General features: G+C 37.2%; 1 protein-coding gene across 4 annotated transcripts in view; it reads right to left on the bottom strand.

Annotated features, from left to right (window-relative positions):
- MOSPD2 (motile sperm domain containing 2) overlaps window positions 1-18,044 on the bottom strand; it is a 60,423-nt gene that overhangs the window by 17,212 nt on the left and 25,167 nt on the right. For all 4 annotated transcript variants that reach the window (XM_004269667.4, XM_012532953.3, XM_033427938.2 and 1 more), the window contains 2 exons: window positions 13,236-13,360; window positions 3,877-4,053 (listed from right to left, as the gene is read on the bottom strand). In XM_004269667.4, the coding sequence (XP_004269715.1) occupies window positions 3,877-4,053; window positions 13,236-13,360 (302 nt within the window). The remainder of the gene's footprint in view (window positions 1-3,876; window positions 4,054-13,235; window positions 13,361-18,044) is intronic.

The following is an 18,044-nucleotide window of genomic DNA, read 5'->3' as shown; positions in this document are numbered from 1 at the left end:
CTTCCTCTTTCTTTTTACGTACAAAGATATGGAAGGGCAGCAAGTTAAGTGCATTACCTAAAATTACATAGCCAGCTATGGTAGAATTGGGGCTATGTCACAGCTTCTGTCTCAATTTCATTTTTTTGTGAAAAATACCTTTTTCAGGGGAAATAGACACTAACATAATCATAGTCGGGGACTTTAACACCCCACTTTCACCAATGGACACATCATCCAAAAACAACAGAATACACATTTTTCTCAACTGCTCATGGAACATTCTCCAGGACAGATCATATCTTGGGTCACAAATCAAGCCTTGGTAAATTTAAGAAAATTGAAATGGTACCAAGTATCTTTTCCGACCACAATGCTATGAGACTAGGTATCAATTACAGGAAAAGGTCTGTAAAAAATACAAACACATGGAAGCAAAACAATAAACTACTTAATAACCAAGTGATCACTGAAGAAATCACAGAAAAAATCAAAACATACCTAGAAACAAATGACAATGGAGACACGATGACCAAAAACCTATGAGATGCAGCAAAAGCAGTTCTAAGAGGGAAGTTTATAGCAATACAATCTTACCTTAAGAAACAGGAACCAACTCAAATAAATACCCTAACCTTGGACCTAAAGCAATTAGAGAAAGAAGAACAAAAAACCCCCCAAAGTTAGCAGAAGGAAAGAAATCATAAAAATCCAATCAGAAATAAATGAAAAAGAAATGAAGGAAATGACAGCAAAGATCGAAAAAATTAAAAGCTGGTTCTTTGAGAAGATAAACAAAATTGATTAACCATTTATCAATTAGACTCATCTCAATCAGACTCGTCAAAAAAAGAAAACAGAGAAGACTCAAATCAATAGAATTCAAAACAAAAAAGGAGAAATAACAACTGACTGCAGAAATACAAAAGATCATGAGAGATTACTACAAGCAACTACATGCCAATAAAATGGACAACCTGGAAGAAATGGATAAATTCTTAGAAATGCACAACCTGCCAAGACTGAATCAGGGAGAAATACAAAATATGAACAGACCAATCACAAGCATTGAAATTGAAATGGTGATTAAAAATCTTCCAACAAACAAAAGCCCAGGACCAGATGGCTTCACAGGTGACTTCTACCAAACATTTAGAGAAGAGCTAACACCTATCCTTCTCAAACTCTTCCAAAACATAGCAGAGGGAGGAACACTCCCAAACTCCTTCTATGACACCACAATCACCCTGACACCAAAACCAGACAAGGATGTCACAAAGCAAGAAAACTACAGGCCAATATCACTGAGGAACATAGATGAAAAAATCCTCAACAAAATACAAGCAAACAGAATCCAACAGCACATTAAAAGGATCATACACCATGATCAAGAGGGGTTTATCCCAGGAATGCAAGGATTCTTCAATATACGCAAATCAATCAGTGGGATAAACCATATTAATAAATTGAAGGAGAAAACCCATATTATCATCTCAATAGATGCAGAGAAAGCTTTTGACAAAATTCAACACCCATTTATGATAGAAACCCTGCAGAAAGTAGGCATAGAGGGAACTTTCCTCAACATAATAAAGGCCATATATGACAAACTCACAGCCAACATCATCCTCAATGGTGAAAAACTGAAAGCATTTCCACTAATATCAGGAACAAGACAAGGTTGCCCACTCTCACCACTCTTATTCAATATAGTTTTGGAAGTTTTAGCCACAGCAATCAGAGAAGAAAAGGAAATGAAAGGAATCCAAATCGGAAAAGAAGAAGTAAAGCTGTCACTGTTTGCAGATGACATGATACTATACATAGAGAATCCTAAAGATGCTACCAGAAAACTACTAGAGCTAATCAATGAATTTGGTAAAGTAGCAGGATACAAAATTAATTCACAGAAATCTCTTGCATTCCTATACACTAATGATGAAAAATCTGAAAGTGAAATCAAGAAAATACTCCCATTTACCATTACAACAAAAAGAATAAAATATCTAGGAATAAACCTACCTAAGGAGACAAAAGAGCTGTATGCAGAAAATTTTGACACTGATGAAAGAAATTAAAGATGATACAAATAGATGGAGAGATATACCATTTCTTGAATTGGAAAAATCAACATTGTGAAAATGACTGTACTACCCAAAGCAATCTACAGATTCAATGCAATCCCTATCAAACTACCACTGGTGTTTTTCACAGAACTAGAACAAAAAATTTCACAATTTGTATGGAAACACAAAAGACCCCGAATAGTCAAAGCAATCTTGAGAAAGAAAAACGGAGCTGGAGGAATCAGGCTCCCTGACTTCAGACTATACTACAAAGCTACAGTAATCAAGACAGTATGGTACTGGCACAAAAACAGAAAGATAGATCAATGGAACAGGATAGAAAGCCCAGAGATAAACCCACACACATATGGTCACCTTATCTTTGATAAAGGAGGCAGGAATGTACAGTGGAGAAAGGACAGCCTCTTCAATAAGTGGTGCTGGGAAAACTGGACAGGTACATGTAAAAGTATGAGATTAGATCACTCCCTAACACCATACACAATAATAAGCTCAAAATGGATTAAAGACCTAAATGTAAGGCCAGAAAGTATCAAACTATTAGAGGAAAGCATAGGCAGAACACTCTATGACATAAATCACAGCAAGATCCTTTTTGACCCATCTCCTAGAGGAATGGAAAGAAAAAGAAAAATAAACAAATGGGACCTAATGAAACTTCAAAGCTTTTGCACAGCAAAGGAAACCATAAATAAGAACAAAAGACAACCCTCAGAATGGGAGAAAATATTTGCAAATGAAGCAACTGACAAAGGATTAATCTCCAAAATTTACAAGCAGCTCATGCAGCTCAATAACAAAAAAACAAACAACCCAATCCAAAAATGGGCAGAAGACCTAAATAGACATTTCTCCAAAGAAGATATACAGATTACCAACAAACACATGAAAGAATGCTCAACATCACTAATCATAAGAGAAATGCAAGTCAAAACTACAATGAGGTATCACCTCACACCAGTCAGAATGGCCATCATCAAAAAATCTAGAAACAATAAATGCTGGAGAGGGTGTGGAGAAAAGGGAACCCTCTTGCACTGTTGGTGGGAATGTAAATTGATACAGCCACTATGGAGTAAAGTATGGAGGTTCCTTAAAAAACTACAAATAGAACTACCATATGACCCAGCAATCCCACTACTGGGCACATACCCTGAGAAAACCATAATTCAAAAAGAGTCATGTACCACAGTGTTCATTGCAGCTCTATTTACAATAGCCAGGACATGGCAGCAACCTAAGTGTCCATCGACAGATGAATGGATAAAGAAGATGTGGCACATATATACAATGGAATATTACGCACCCATAAAAGATACGAAATTGAGTTATCTGTAGTGAGGTGTATGGACCTAGAGTCTGTCATATAGAGTGATGTAAGTCAGAAAGAGAAAAACAAATACCGTTTGCTAACACATATATATGGAATCTAAAAAGAAAAAAAAAAGTTCATGAAGAACCTAGGGGTAAGACGGGAATAAAGACACAGACCTACTAGAGAATGGACTTGAGGACATGGGGAGGGGGAAGAGTAAGCTGTGACAAAGTGAGAGAGAGGCATGGACATATATACACTACCAAACGTAAAAAGATAGCTAGTGGGAAGCAGCCGCATAGCACAGGGAGATCAACTCAGTGCTTTGTAACCACCTAGAGGGGTGGGATATGGAGGGTGGGAGGGAGGGAGACGCAAGAGGGAAGAGATATGGGAACATATGTATATGTATAACTGATTCACTTTGTTATAAAGCAGAAACTAACACACCATTGTAAAGCAATTATACTCCAATAAAGATGTTAAAAAACTTACCTTTTTAAGAAGAGCTGTTTGTTCTTCATTGGGAATTGTTTCCAAGGTTTCTTTGCCATCACTTTCTATATCTTCTTTACTTGAAGCTTCATCCTCACTGGCAATAGGCCCATTTTCACACAACGGTGTCTGGAAGTCATCATCTACAAGTGGTGGATAGCTATACTTGAAAGGATCCTGAGAGAAAAGAATTTTGTATCAGCTTGCTAAGAGGTGGGTGGAGAAATAATTCTCTTAGTAAAGTTAAAATCCATTCCTCTGGCCAAGAAAACAGAGCTAATTAGATAGTGAAATTTAAAACAAAGCAAGCATTTTGAAACAGCAAGGGTAAAAGCAGGATGTGGTGTGGGACAACTGGCCAGCCATCTGTAAAAGAACGAAATTGGATCTTCAGCTCATTCTTTTTTAAAAAAAAAATTTACTTTTTATTTTTTTGGCTGTGTCGGGTCCTAGTTGTGGCATGTGGGATCTTTCGTTGCAGTGCACGGACTTCTCTCTAGTTGTAGCATGCGGGTTTTCTCTCTCTAGCTGTTGTACACGGGCTCCAGGGTGCACGGGCTCTGCAGTTGTGGTGCGCGGGCTCCAGAGTGCATGGGCTCTGTAATTTGCGGCATGTGGGCTCTCTCATCGAGGCACACGAGCTCAGTAGTTGTGGCGCGTGGGCTTAGGTGCCCCGCAGCACATGGGATCTTAGTCCCCCGACCAGGGATCGAACCCGTGTCCCCTGCATTGGAAGGTGGATTCTTTACCACTGGACCACCAGGGAAGTCCCTAGCTCATTCTTTATACCAAAAAGAATTTCAGATGTATGAAAGCTTTAAATGTATATATGTATTTTTAAAAAAACGACATAAGCTCCAGAACAACACATAGGAGGATTAAAAAAACAACAAAACCCCAAAAACACAAAAACTAAGTAAGGGAAGGCCTTTTCTAAGTAAAACATGAAACCCAGAAGGCATAAAAATATGGACAAAAAATGAGCACAAAAAATGAAACGTTTGTGATTGAGGACCGAGACAAGATGGCAGAGTAGAAGGACATGAGCTCACCTCCTCTTATGAAAACGCCAAAATCACAACTAACTGCTAAACAAACATTGACAAAAAAACACTGGAACCTACCAAAAAAGATATTCTACATCCAAAACCAAGAAGCCATAACGAGACAACAGGAGGGGTGCAATCACGATAAAATCAAATTCCATACCTGCTGGGTGGGCTACCCACAAACTGGAAAATAATTAGATAGCAGAGGTTCTCCCACAGGAGTGAAAGTCCCGAGCCCCACATCAGGCTGCCCAGCCTGAGGGTCTGGCATCAGGAGGAGCCCCCAAAAGCATCTGGCTTTGAAGGCCAACAGGGTTTGATCACAGGAATCCACAGGACTGGGGGAAACAGAAACTCCACTCTTGGAGGACGCACATAAGGTCTGATGAGCACCAGGACCCACAGGTAAAAGCAGTGACCTCATAGGAGCCTGGGCCAGACCTACCTCCTAGTACTGGAGGGTCTCCTTATGAGGTGGGGGGCAGCTGTGGCTCACTGTGGGGACAAAGACACTACTGGTGGTAGTTCTGGGGAGTGCTCATTGGCGTGAGCTCTCCTGGAGGCTGCCATTTTCTCACCAAGACCTGGCCCCACCCAACACCCTGCAGGGTCCAGTGCTGGGATGCCTCAGGCCTAACAACCAACACAGTGGGAACACAGCCCCACCCATCAGCAGACATTCTGCCTAAAGTCTTCCTGAGCCCACAGCTGCTCACCAGAGGGACAAGACCCAGCTTTGTATACCAATGGGCAGGAACCAGTACCTCCCAACAGGAAACCTGCACAAGCCTCTTAAATAAATGTTTTTTTTTTTTTGGCCGCACCGTGTGGCTTGAAGGATCTTAGTTTCCCCAACCAGGGACTGAATGTGCACCCTCAATAGTGAAAGCATGGACTCCTAACCACTGGACCGCCAGGGAATTCCCTGCAAAAGCCTCTTAGACTGGCCTCGTCCACCAGGGGGCAGACAGAAGAAGCAAGGAGAACTACAACCCTGTAGGCTGTGGAACAGAAATCACAATCACAGCATGTTAGACAAAATGAGACCAGCAGAGGATTATGTCCCAGATGAAGGAACAAGATAAAAACCCCAGAAAAACAACTACATGAAGTGGAGATAGGCAATCTACCCGAAAAAGAATGCAGAGTAATGACAGTAAAGTCGATCCAAGATCTCGGAAAAATAATGGAAGCACAGACCAAGAAGACACAAGAAATGTTTAATAAAGAGCTAGAATACCTAAAGAAAAAACAAACACAGATGAACAATATGATAACTGAAATGAAAAATACACTAGAAGGAATGAAGAGTGGAATAAATGAGGCAGAAGAACAGATGAAGTAGAAGACAGAATGGTGGAAATCACTGCCACGAAACAGAATAGAGAAAAAAGAAAAGAAATGAGGACAGTCTGCGAGACCTCTGTGACAACATTAAATGCACCAACATTCATATTAAAGGGGTGCCAGAAGGACGAGAAAGGACCTGAGAAAATGTTTGAAGAAATAATAGCTGAAAACTTCCCTAACATGGGAAAGGAAATAGTCACCCATGTCCAGGAAGTGCCGAGAGTCCCACGCAGGATAAACCCAAGGAGGAACACCCCGAGACACATATTAATGAAGCTGACAAAAATTAAACACAAAGACAAAATATTAAAAGCAATGAATAACATACAAGGGAACTCCCAGAAGGTTATCAGCTGATTTTTCAGCAGAAACTCTGCAGACCAGAAGGGAGTGGCACGATATATTTAAAGAGATGAAAGGGAAAAACCTACAACCAAGATTACTCTATCCAGCAAGGATCTCATTCAGATTCAACGGAGAAATCAAAAGCATTACAGACAAGCAAAAGCTAAGAGAATTCTGCACCAGCAGACCAGCTTTGCAACAAATGCTAAAGGAACTTCTCTAGATGGGGGAAAAAAAGGCCACAACTAGAAACAAGAAAATTATGAATGGAAAAGCTCACTGGTAAAGGCAAACTAACAGTAAAGGTAGGAAATAATCCACACACAAATATGCTATCAAAACCATCAATCATGAGAAGAGGGAAGTACAAACGCAGGATATTGGAAATGCATTTGAAATTAAAAGACCAGCAACTTAAAACAATCTTATTCGTATATAGACTGCTATATCAAAACATGGTAACCGCAAACCAAAAATCTGCAATAGACACACACAAAGGAAAAAGGAATCCAAACACAACACTAAAGTAAGTCACCATATCACAAGAGAACAAAAGAGGAAGGGGAGAAAAAAGACATACAAAAACAAATGGAAAAAACAATTAACAAAATGGCATTAAGAAGGGAATTCCCTGACGGTCGAGTGCATAGGACTTGGTGCTTTCACTGTCATGGCCTGGGTTCAATCCCTGGTTGGGGAACTAAGATCCTGCAAGTGATGCAGCATGGCCAAAAAAATAAAATAAAAAATGGCAATAAGAACATACATACAGATAATTACTTTAAATGTAAATGGATTAAATGCTCAAACCAAAAGACATAGACTGGCTGAATGGATACAAACCCATATATATGCTGTCTACAAGAGACCCACTTCAAATCTAGGGACATACAGACTGAAAGTGAGGGGACTGAAAAAGGTATTCCATGCAAATGGAAATCAAAAGAAAGCTGGAGTGCCAATACTCGTATCAGACAAAATAGACTTTAAACTAAAGACTGTTACAAGAGACAAAGAAGGACACTACATAATGATCAAGGGATCAATCAAAGAAGATATAACAACTGTAAATATATATGCACCCAACTTAGGAGCACCTCAATACATAAGGCAAATGTAACAGACATAAAAGGGGAAATTGACAGTAACACAATAATCATGGGGGGCTTTTAACACCTCACATCAATGGACAGATCATCCAGACAGAAAATCAATAAGGAAACACAGGCCTTAAATGACACATTAGACCAGATAGACTTAACTGATATTTACAGAGCATTCCATCCAAAAGCAGCAGAATACACATTCTTCTCAAGTACACGGGAAACACTCTCCAGGATTGATCACATGCTGGACCACAAAGTGAGCCTTGGTAAATTTAAGAAAACTGAAATCATATCAACAATCTTCTCCAACCACAATGCTATGAGACAGACATCAACTACAAGAAAAAAACCGTAAAAAACACAAACATGTGGAATTTAAATATGCTAATAAACAACCAATGGATCACTGAATTAATCAATGAGGCAATCAAAAAATACCTAGAGACAATGACAATGAAAACACAAAGATCCAAAACCCATGGGAAGCGGCAAAGCAATTCTAAGAGGGAAGTTTACAGCAATACAATCTTACCTTAATGAAACAAGAAAAATCTCAAAGGAACAACCTAACCTTACCCCAAAGCAACTAGAAAGAGAAGAACAAACAAAACCCAAAGCTAACAGAAGGAAACAAATCATAAAGATCAGAGCAGAAATAAATGAAATAGAGATGAAGACAACAACAGAAAAGATCAATGAAACTAAAAGATGGTTCTTTGAGAAAATAAACAAAATTGATAAACCTTTAGCCAGACTCATCAAGAAAAAAAGGGAGAGGGCTCAGATCAATAAAATTAGAAATGAAAAAGGAGAAATTACAACAAACACCACAGAAATACAAAGGATCACAAGAGACTATTACAAGCAACTATATGCCAATAAAATGGACAACCTAGAAGAAATGGGCAAATTCTTAGAAATGTACAATCTCCAAAGAATGAACCAGGAAGAAATAGAAAATATAAACAGACCAATCACACGTACTGAAATGGAAACTGTGGTTTAAAAATTCCCAAGAAACAAAACTCCAGGACCAGATGGCTTCATAGGTGAATTCTATAAAACATTTAGAGAAGAGCTAACAACTATCCTTCTGAAACTATTCCAAAATACTGCACAGTAAAAAACACTCCCAAACTCATTCTATGAGGCCCCCATCACCCTGGTACCAAAACCAGACAAAGATATCAAAAAAAGAAAATCACAGGCCAATATCACTGATGAACATTGATGTAAAAATCCTCAACAAAATACTAGCAAACTGAATCCAACAATACATTAAAAGGATCATATAGCAAGATCAAGTAGGATTTATCCAAAGGGATGCAAGGATTTTTAATATCCACAAGTCAATAAGTGTGATACACCAAACTGACAAACCGAAGAATAAAAACCATATGATCACCTCAATAGATGCAGAAAAAGCTTTTGACAAAATTCAACACCCATTTATGATAAAAAACTCTCCAGAAGGTGGGCATAAAGGGAACATACCTCCACATAATAAAAGGCATTTATGACAAACCTACAGCTAACATCATACTCAATGGTGAAAAGCTGAAAGCATTACCTCTAAGATCAGGAACAAGACAAGCGTGTGCACTCTCACCACTTTTATACAACACTGCTGTGTACAGGACTTCCAAAACTATCAGAGAAGATAAAAGGAATCCAAAATGGAAAAGAAGTAAAACTGTCAACTGTTTGCAGATGAAATGATAATATACATAGAGAATCCTAAAGATGCTACCAGAAAACTTACTAGAGCTCATCCATGAATTCAGTAAAGGTGCAGGATACAAAATTAATATACAGAAATCTCTTGCATCCCTATACACTAACAATGAAAGATCAGAAAGAGAAATCAAGGAAACAATCCCATTTACCATTACATCAAAAAGAATAAAATACCTAGGAATAAACCTACGTAAGGAAGCAAAAGACCTGTACTTTGAAAACTATAAGGCGCTGATAAAAGAAACTGAAGATGACACAAACAGATGGAAAGATGTACCATGTTCTTGGACTGGAAGAATCAATACTGTCAAAATGACTACACTACCCAAGGCAATCTACAGATTCAATGCAATTCATATCAAATTACCAATGGCATTTTCCACAGTAGAACAAAAAATTAAAAAATTTGTATGGATACACAAAAGACCCCAAATATCCAAAGCAATCTGGAGACTATACTACAAAGCTGCAGTAATCAAAACACTATGGTACTGGCATAAAAACAGAAATATAGATCAATGCAACAGGATAGGAAGTCCAGAAATAAATACACCAACCTACGGTCAACTAAACTAGGACAAAGGAGGCAAGACAGTCTCTTGAGTAAATGGTGCTGGGAAAACTGGACAGCTACATGTAAAAGAACGAAATTAGAACACTCTCTAACACCATACACAAAAGTAAACTCAAAATGGATCAAAGACCTAAATGTAAGACCAGATACCATAAAACTCTTAGAAGAAAACATAGGCAGAACACTCTCTGACATAAATTGCAGCGATATCTTTTTTGTTCCACCACCTAGAGTAATAAAAATGAAAATAAAGAAATAGGACCTGATTACACTTACAAGCTTTTGCACAACAAAGGAAACCAAAACCAAAAAGACAACCCACAGATTGGGAGAAAATATTTGTAAACAAAGCGACCAACAAGGGATTAATGTCCAAAATATACAAACAGCTCATGCAGTTAAAAAAACAAAAAAACAAAATAACCCAATCAAAGAATGGGCAGAAGATCTAAATAGACATTTCTCCAAAGAAGATATACAGATGGCCAAGAAGTACATTAAAAGATGCTCAACATAACTAATTATTAGAGAAATGCAAATCAAAACTACAATGAGGTATCAGCTCACACTGGTCAGAATGGCCATCATTTTTAAAAAAAAATCTACAAATCATAAATGCTGGAGAGGATGTGGAGAAAAGGGAACCCTCCTGCACTGTTGGTGGGAATGAAAGTTGGTACAACCATTATGGAGAATAGTATGGAGGTTCCTTACATAACTAAAAATAGAACTACCATATGATCCAGCAATCCCACTTCCTGGGCATATATCCAGAGAAAACCATAATTTGAAAAGATACATGTACCCCAACGTTCACTGCAGCACTATTTGCAATAGCCAAGACATGGAAGCAACCTAAATGCCCAAGAGAGGAATGGATAAAGAAGATGTGCTACATATATATAAAGGAATATTACTCAGCCATAAAAGGAAAGAATTAATGCCATTTGCAGCAACATGGATGGACTTAGAGATGATCATACTAAGTGAAGTCAGACAGAGAAAGACAAGAATCACATGATGTCACTTATATGTGGAATCTAATAAAAAATGATACAAATGAACTTATTTACAAAACAGAAACAGACTCACAGATCTCGAAATCAAACTTACGGTTACCAAAGGGGAAACATGGGGGTAGTGATAAATTAGGAGATTGGGATTAACATATACACACTACTATATATAAAACAGATAAGTAACAAGGACCTACTGTATAGCACAGGGAACTCTACTCAACACTCTGTAATATATGGGAAAAGAATCTGAAAAAGAATGGATATGTATGTATATATATGTACAACTGATTCACTTGGCTGTACACCTGAAACTTACACAACATTTTAAAGCAACTATACTCCAATAAAAGTTAAAAAAAAAAGAAATAATTGGATGTTTAAGAGGGAAAAAAACATATTTTCAGCCACCTTTAATGACCATCATTCAGTAATAATAGAGACTTTTCATTTGCTTTTTCAGATGTCTGGGAATCAAGATACTCATAACCAGTTTAAGGTCCAATTTGGCTGAAGAAATTATTGTGCATGTCTGTATAGGAAAAATTCAATTTTCTGTTACCCCCACCCCACCCAGTTTCTCTTGCAGTGAGTTGAAGTGTGTTGGGAGTTCTGTGGAGGATTATGTTGAGTTCTGATAGTCTGGAAACAGAATCTTAGACCTAAGGATAATATATATTTGTTATCCTTTAAAATAAATCTGAGTCTCAGATCATAAGTGTTGTCTAAGGACTTTGTACTATTTCTTCTTTTCTTTTTTTCCTTTTTAAAATCATCTTTAGCTGGTTGCCAAAAGCTGCTGAGAACTTTCTGTATAACACATCATCCTCATGGAGAGTAAGAGTAAATTGTGGGGCTTCCCTGGTGGCGCAGTGCTTGAGAGTCTGCCTGCCGATGCAGGGGACGTGGGTTCGTGTCCCGGTCCGGGAGGATCCCACGTGCCGCGGAGCGGCTGGGCCCGTGAGCCATGGCCGCTGAGCCTGCGCGTCTGGAGCCTGTGCTCCGCGGCGGGAGGGGCCACAGCAGTGAGAGGCCCGCGTACCGCAAAAAAAAAAAAAAAAAAAAAGAGTAAATTGTGGTTCAGATATTTTTTTCAGTCGCTAAGAGATGATCTTTGATAGGTTCCAGATGTATTGTACAAATAAAATATGTACTATAAAAATAAAAGATTGATAGCTCCCCCCAAAAAATATTGGTTCAACTTTTTTAAAATGAAAGAAAACAAAGAAAAGCACACACAAAAACTTTTCATTTTGCTAGTCCTTTGGTTCTAGTTGAATACAATTTTGCCAGTACAAAGTAGATTGTAAAAATCAAATAATTGAAATATTAATCAAATTAACCCAAAGCATACCAAATCCATAGGTTTCACAGTTTATTTAAAAAAGTCATTATCCAAATATGTTTCATTGTTATGGAGTATTAAAAATTTAACATATATCTACTTACTCCTGGTCTCTTACTTCTAAGTAGTAAGATTATTTCCAAAAAATGGAAATGACAGTATATATTAAAAACTGTTCAACAGTAAACAACTGGAAGCAAACTAAAGACACATCAAAAGGAAATTAAATAACTTATGGTTATTCCTTAAACAATTTATGGTTCATCTCTAGACACTGGAATACTATGCAGCCATAAACAAGAGTAAGACAGCTTATCACATATTAATTTAGAATGATCTGTAAGACGTGAAGAAAAAAGCAGGATACACAATAGTGTATAAATACACTACTTTTTTAAAACAGATGGGAGGGAGAAAGAATTATATATATACTATAGTTGCTTATATATGTATTGCATATTTACTATAGTTGCTTATATAGGTAACAAAGATCCCTGGAAATAAAAATAAGAAATGAAACTAGGAAGGGGAACAGTGTGGTTGGCATAGCAGTCCAAAGACTTTTTACTGAATACTTGTTTCTTGTTTCTGAATACTTTTACTCCATAGGTTTCAGTTTAGAACCATGTAAAGACATGACCTATTCACAAATAAACATTTAACAACTTGAAAACTTAAATAAAAAGTGTCTGTAACACTGCTTGCTATTTTACGGTATCTATGATTTTTCTTAGGATGGTAAGATATTGCTTTTCCTTTTTCCTTGAGGAAAGAATACAGCCTCATGTGCCATGACCCAGTCTTATTTTAGAAACAGGTTTCAAGTACTGTACTTACAGTTCCGCCCATGTGAAGAGGCAGGTATTCTACACTGACATAGTCTTGGACGTCATTTTTACTTGTAAACTTCAACAAACTCACTGCTTCTGGACCAAGCCAGGATTTCACAATTTTGAAAGCAGCTGAAGAAAAAACAGTCACTTCATTAAATTCCTTTCATTCTCTTTCTCGATTTACTTACTGTATGTGCTAACCCACGTCCTCTGAAATTAGTTCAGGCTAAAATCTGTTAATATGTATTTTTCCATGGCACAGTACTTAATTCACATTCTCTAATCTCTGTAGGCATCTACATTTTGACTGTCCCTTGTGGGTTTCAAATGTTCCAGGAAGATTCAGGAAGATTAAATTATCCTGATGTTCATTAATAAACCTATCAGGGTTTTGGCCTCTGTACAAATCCATCAATGATCCCAACTACTAAGATTTCCAGACAATGAATCAAACAGCATTGTGATTCACTAATATGTACAATAGTATGAGAAGAGTCGTTTGCCTTATGCCTCTCTGATAAACCCCCAATCTGAAAAACCTTCTCAAATGAGAAGTCAGAAAGAGAAAAAAGCGGGCTTCCTCATTATGCGTGAGCCAGACCCAGACTTTCCATCCTAAGCCTGAACTTCTGTGCCTTTCTCCCAAGTCCTGCAGCTTAGAACTGTGACGTTCTTATAGAATCCGCAAGAATAAACTGTTACCAAACACAGCTGTTTAGTAATTACAATTTTGTTCTGTCATGCCATTCTGATTTACTTAAACTTTTAAACCTCGTTTCCATCATGACTTTCTCAGCACATTTTAAAGGAATTAAAAGAGAAATCCAGCATTAAATTTTCAGAAGTGTCAATGAAAAAAAATCAGGAAATAAAACCGCATGATAAAGATTAAACAGTGGTTCAGAAAATTGCATTTTTACTTTGGCTAATTGTGCTTAAAATTTTTTTACATAACATTTACATTTTCATTAATTTCAATTTAAAAAGTCTGAGTTGACATGTTTGAAGCTATGCTACTTGAATTAACTGAAGTGCAAAATCTGACTTTTTATAACAGCTTTATGGAGATAAAACTTACATATCATAAAATTCACCCTTTTAAAGTATACACATCAATGTTTTTTATTTAGTATATTCAGAGTTGTGTAACCCATCACCACTATCTAATTTTAGAACACTGTCATCACACCGAAAAGAAATCTGCCCCCACTGGCAATCTCTCCTTATCCTCCCTTCTCCCATTCCCTGGCAACCACTAATCTAGTTTCTGTCTTTATGGATTTGCTCATTTTGTATAAATGGAATCATGCAACATGTGTTTTTTTTCATACTGGCTTTGTTCACTCAGCATGTTAAGGTTATCTATGATGTAGCATGTATCAGTATTTAATTCCTTTTTATGGCTGAATAACTTTCCATTTTATGGATATGTAACATTTGTTTATCCATTTATCAACTGATGAACTTTGGATTGTTTCCACTTTTCACTATTATGAATAACGCTACCAAGAACATTTGTGTACAACTCTTTGTGTAGACATGTTTTCAATTCTCTTGGGGATATACCTAGGAGTGGAATTGCTGGGTCACATGGTAATTCTATGTTTAATGTTTTCAGGAACCGCCAAACTGTTTTTCCACAGTGGCTGCACCATTTAACATGCTCACCAGCAATGTATGAGGGCTCCAATTTCTCCACATCATTATCAACACTTGTTACTTTAGTCTTTTTAATTACAGCCATCCTAGTAGGTATGAAGTAGTATCTCATTCGGTTTTTACTTGCATTTCTCTAATGACTAATGATGTTGAGCATCTTTTATGTATTTATTGCCATTTGCATATCTTCTTTGGAAAAATGTCTATTAAAATCTTTCACCCATTTTAATTTGGCCATTTGTCGTTTTACTGTTGCATTATAAAAGTTATTTATGTATTCTAGACCTAAGTCCCTCATCAGATGTCTTATGTGTAAATATTTTCTTCCATTCTGAGAGTTGTCTTTTTACCTTCTTGATGGTGTCCCTTGAGGTACACAAGTTTTCAATTTTAATGAAGTACAATGTATCTATTCTTCTGTTGCTTGTGCTTTCTTGGTGTCATACCTAAGAAACCACTGCCTACTCCAAAGTCATATAGATTTACTCCTATGTTTTTTCCTAAGAGTTTTATAATTTTAACTCTGACCCATTTTGAGTTAATTTTTGTATATGACGGAAGGTAGAAGTCCAACTTCATTCTTTTGAATGTGGATATTCGGTTGTCCCAGTACCATTTATTAAAAAGACTAATCTTTCTCCACCTAATTGTCTGACCATTAACAAATCAATTAATCATAAATGTTACGGTTTATTTCTGGACTTTCAATTCTGTTTTACTGATCTATGTGTCTATTCTGATGTCCACACCACAACATCTTAATTATTATAGCTTTGTAGTGAGTTTTCAAACTAAGAGGTACAGGACCTCCCTGGTGGTCCAGTCGTTAAGAACCTATCTTGCAACACAAGGGACGATGGTTCAACCCCTGGTTAGGGAACTAAGATCCCACATGCTGTGGGGCGACTAAGCCCACACATCACAACTAGAGACCCCGTATGCCGCAACTACAAAGCCCATGTGCTCTGGAGCCGGTGCGCCACAACGAGAGAGAAGCCTGTGCACTGCAACAAAGAGCCAGCGCACTGCAATGAGAACAAAAGATCCTGTGTGCCTCAACTAAGACCCAATCCAGCCAAAAAAAAAAAAAAAAACAAGAGGTGTGAGTCCTTCCATTTCACTGTTCTTTTTCAAGATTATTTTTACTACTCTGGGTCTCTTGCATTTCCATATGAATTTAAGGACAAACTTGTCAATTTCTGTAAAAAAAAAAAAAAAAGGGGAGGCAGCTGGGATTTTGACAGGGACTGCATTGAATCTTAGCAAAATTAGGTCTTCTAATCTATTAACAAGAGATGAGTATTTACTTAGGTCTTGCATTTCCTTCGATGGTGTTTTGTAGTTTTCAGCATGAGTCTTCAACTTCTTTTATTATTTCTAAGTATTTTGTTCTTTGTGATGCTATTATAAATGGAATTAATTTCATTTTTGTATTATTGATTGCCAGTGTACAGAAATACAACTGGTTTTGTGTATTGACTTTGTATCCTGCCACCTTGCTGAACTCATTTATTAGTTCTAATAGGCTTTTGTGTGCGTGTATTCCTTAAACGTTTCCATATAGAAGATGTCACCTGCATATATAGATAGTATGACTTCTTCTTTTCCAATCTGGATGCTTTTTATTTCTTTTTCTTGCCAAAGTGCCCTGGCAATGTAAGTGGTAAGAGCTGACAACCTTATCTTGTTCCTGATCTTAGGGGGGAAAATTTTCATTCTTCTATTGCTAAGTATGATGTTAGCCGTGGGTTTTCATAGATGTTGGTTTTACATAGATGCCCTTTATCGGGGTGAGGAAATTCTCTTCTGTGAAAAATTAACTTTACCCAAAGAAAGGTCTGGCCTTTACCCTCAGCTTCTGGAGGTAACCTTCATGCCTGTTGGAGTGTCTTTGTTTGCCTAGGGACCCCGAGTCACACTGGAACAATACAATTTAGGGTGGGGGCTTTGGGTCACACAGTATCTGTAGACCTCTGGAGAGACTGGAGACTGAGATGAACCATGTGATAAACTGGTCAGGCCTAGGAAATGGAGCCCCAATAAAAACTCTGAACACTGAGGTTTGGGTGAGCTTCCCTGTTTGAAAATACTTCATGAGCACTGTCACATATTGATGACGTGAAAGTAACACACTCCACATTTGGTACTTCCCTGGATTCTACCATATGTTTTTTTTTTTTTACCCTTGGCTGATTTTAATCTGAATTGTTTCCTGGTAATAAACCATAACTTTGAGTACAATAGCTTTCAGTGAGTTCTGTGAATGATTCCAGTAAACCTGAGGGTAGTTTTGGAAACCCCTTGAACTTACAATTAGTGTCATAAGTGAGGGTAGTCTTGTGTGAACTACTGTGATCCAACTAACTTGGCAGCTGTCCCAACTCTTTGAACCTTCTATTCCTAGTTTCTTGGGTGCTTTTATCAGGAGAGCGTAGTGGATTTTGTCAAATACTTTTTGTGTCTATTAAGATGATCATGTGATTTTTTTCTTTAGTCTATTAATATGTTGGATAACTGGTTGATTTTCATATGTTGAACCAACTTTGCATTTCTGAGATAAATCCCACTTGATCATAGTATATAATCCTTTTTATATGCTGCTAGATTCGGTTTGTTACTTTATTGAGGGCTGGTCCATTTATATTCATAAGGGATATTAGTCTGATATTAGTTTTCTTTTTCTGTGATGTTTATTATTAGGGATATACTTGCCTCATAAAATGAGTTGGGAAGTGTTTTCTATTTTTTGGAAGAGTTTGAGAAGAACTGGTGTTGATCCTTCTTTATATGCTTAGTAGAATTTACTAGTGAAGCCATTTAGGGTCTTAGCTTTTCTTTGTGACAAGTTTTTTGATTACTAATTCAATTTCTTTTGTTATACTTCTATTCAGAATCTTGAGTCCATTTCGATAGTTTGTGTCTCTCTAGGAACTTGCCCATTTCATCTAGGTTATCTAATTTCTTGGCACACAACTGTTCACAGTATTCCCTTATAATCCTTTACATTTCTGTAAGGTCAGTAGTAATGTCTCTTCTTTCATTCCTGATTTTAATAATTTGAGTCTTTTTTTCTTCATCAGTTTAGCTAAAGTTTTGTCAATTTTGTTGAACTTTTCAAAAAACCGAGTTTTGATTTCATTGGTTTTCTCTACTG

Source organism: Orcinus orca, chromosome X, assembly GCF_937001465.1.
Source record: "Orcinus orca chromosome X, mOrcOrc1.1, whole genome shotgun sequence".
NCBI lineage: Eukaryota > Metazoa > Chordata > Mammalia > Artiodactyla > Delphinidae > Orcinus > Orcinus orca.
Note: the sequence above shows the minus strand (reverse complement) of the source record. Positions and strands in the feature narration are given on the sequence as shown.